At 74.8% G+C, this 1325-nt stretch overlaps 1 protein-coding gene across 1 annotated transcript in view; it reads right to left on the reverse strand.

The window, feature by feature from the left end:
• Positions 1-896: 896 nt before the first annotated feature.
• The window catches only part of EMIHUDRAFT_237879 (hypothetical protein), a gene marked incomplete at both ends in the record, with an annotated part of 1905 nt that continues 1476 nt past the window's right edge, over positions 897-1325 (reverse strand). The window contains one exon of the mRNA XM_005777709.1: positions 897-1286. Coding sequence (XP_005777766.1) covers positions 897-1286 — 390 coding nt within the window. The remainder of the gene's footprint in view (positions 1287-1325) is intronic.

Below are 1325 nucleotides of genomic sequence, written 5' to 3' on the forward strand. Positions count from 1 at the left end.
CGGCGTGCGTGCGCTGCGCCGCGCGGATGGACGCAGCCTCCTCCTCGAGGTCGTGCAGCTGCGACCGCTCCTGCGCCCGGTGCGAGCGAAGCGCCTCCTCGGCGGACGCCACGCGCGCAATCGCGTCCGCCCGCGCGCCGTGCCGCGCCGCCTCCGCGTCAGCGTCGGCGATGGCGCTCTCCGCCGAACCGATCCATCCGCGCCGCGCCTCCTGCTGCTCCTCCGTCGCGCGCAGCTCCTCCTCGTGCGCAGCGGCCGCCGCCTGCAGCCCTGCCGCCGCCTGGGCGTGCGCGTCTCTTGCGGCGGCCAGCGTCTCCTGCTTCGTCTGCAGCCGCTGCAGCTGCTTGGCGTGCCGCTGCCGCACCTGCGCGAGAGACGCGGCGGGGACGTGTCACGGGCGTGCCTCGGAGGGGTACCGCACCACGACTCGCCGCGCCGCCGCCGCACCCCGCCGATGGCGTCCATATCTCCCCATATCTCCCCATATCTCCCCATATCTCCCGCACCTCGCCGATGGCGGCGCCGCAGACCGCGACCTTGCGCGCGCACTCGTCCTGCTCGGCGCGCTTGGCCTCGAGCCTGGCGAGCAGGGCCGCGACCTCCTCGGCGAGCGCCTCCTCCTCCTCCTTGAGCCTCGCCATCTCCTCGTCCGGGCCGCGCCTGCGGGGCGCGTCGCGGACGTGTCATGGGCGTGGCGTGGACGTGTCCCGCCGCGTCCGAGGCCGCGCGTCTCTTCGGCGATGGCGTGCTCCGCCTCGGCCTGCTTCGCCAGCAGCGAGTCCCCCTTGGCGTCGAGCTGCCGCCGCTCGTCGTCGAGCCGCTCCCGCTCCGCGCCCAGCCGCTCCTCTTGCGCCTATTGTTGTTATCTTCATCATCATGACTCTGACTCCTTGTTCTTATTCGCCCAGCCGCTCCTCCTGCGCCTCGAGGAGCGACTCGCGCGCGGTCGCCTCCCTCGCCGCGACCTCCTCTCTCGCCGCGAGGCAGCGCCGCGCCTCGCCGACCTGGTCCGCCCACAAGCTCCGCTGCTCGCCGAGCAGCGCCGCCTGCCGCTCCGCGGCCCTCGCGTAGGAAGCCTCGCCCTCCGCCTCGCCCTCCGCCAGCTCCGCCTCCCTCCCCTCGAGCGCCTCGAGCTCCGCCGCGAGGGAAGCCGCCCGCTCGTACTCCTCCGCCGCAGACGCCTCCGCCTGCGCCGCCTGCGCCGCCGCGCGGCTCTGCTTGAGCGAGGCGAGCTCACCTTCGCGGCTCGCCCGCTGCCGCAGCAGGCCGAGCTGCACGGCGCAGAGCTGCGCGTGCTGCTCCGACAGCTCGCGCACCTGCGGGTG

The sequence above is a fragment of the Emiliania huxleyi genome, assembly GCF_000372725.1.
Source record: "Emiliania huxleyi CCMP1516 unplaced genomic scaffold EMIHUscaffold_258, whole genome shotgun sequence".
Lineage (NCBI taxonomy): Eukaryota > Haptophyta > Isochrysidales > Noelaerhabdaceae > Emiliania > Emiliania huxleyi.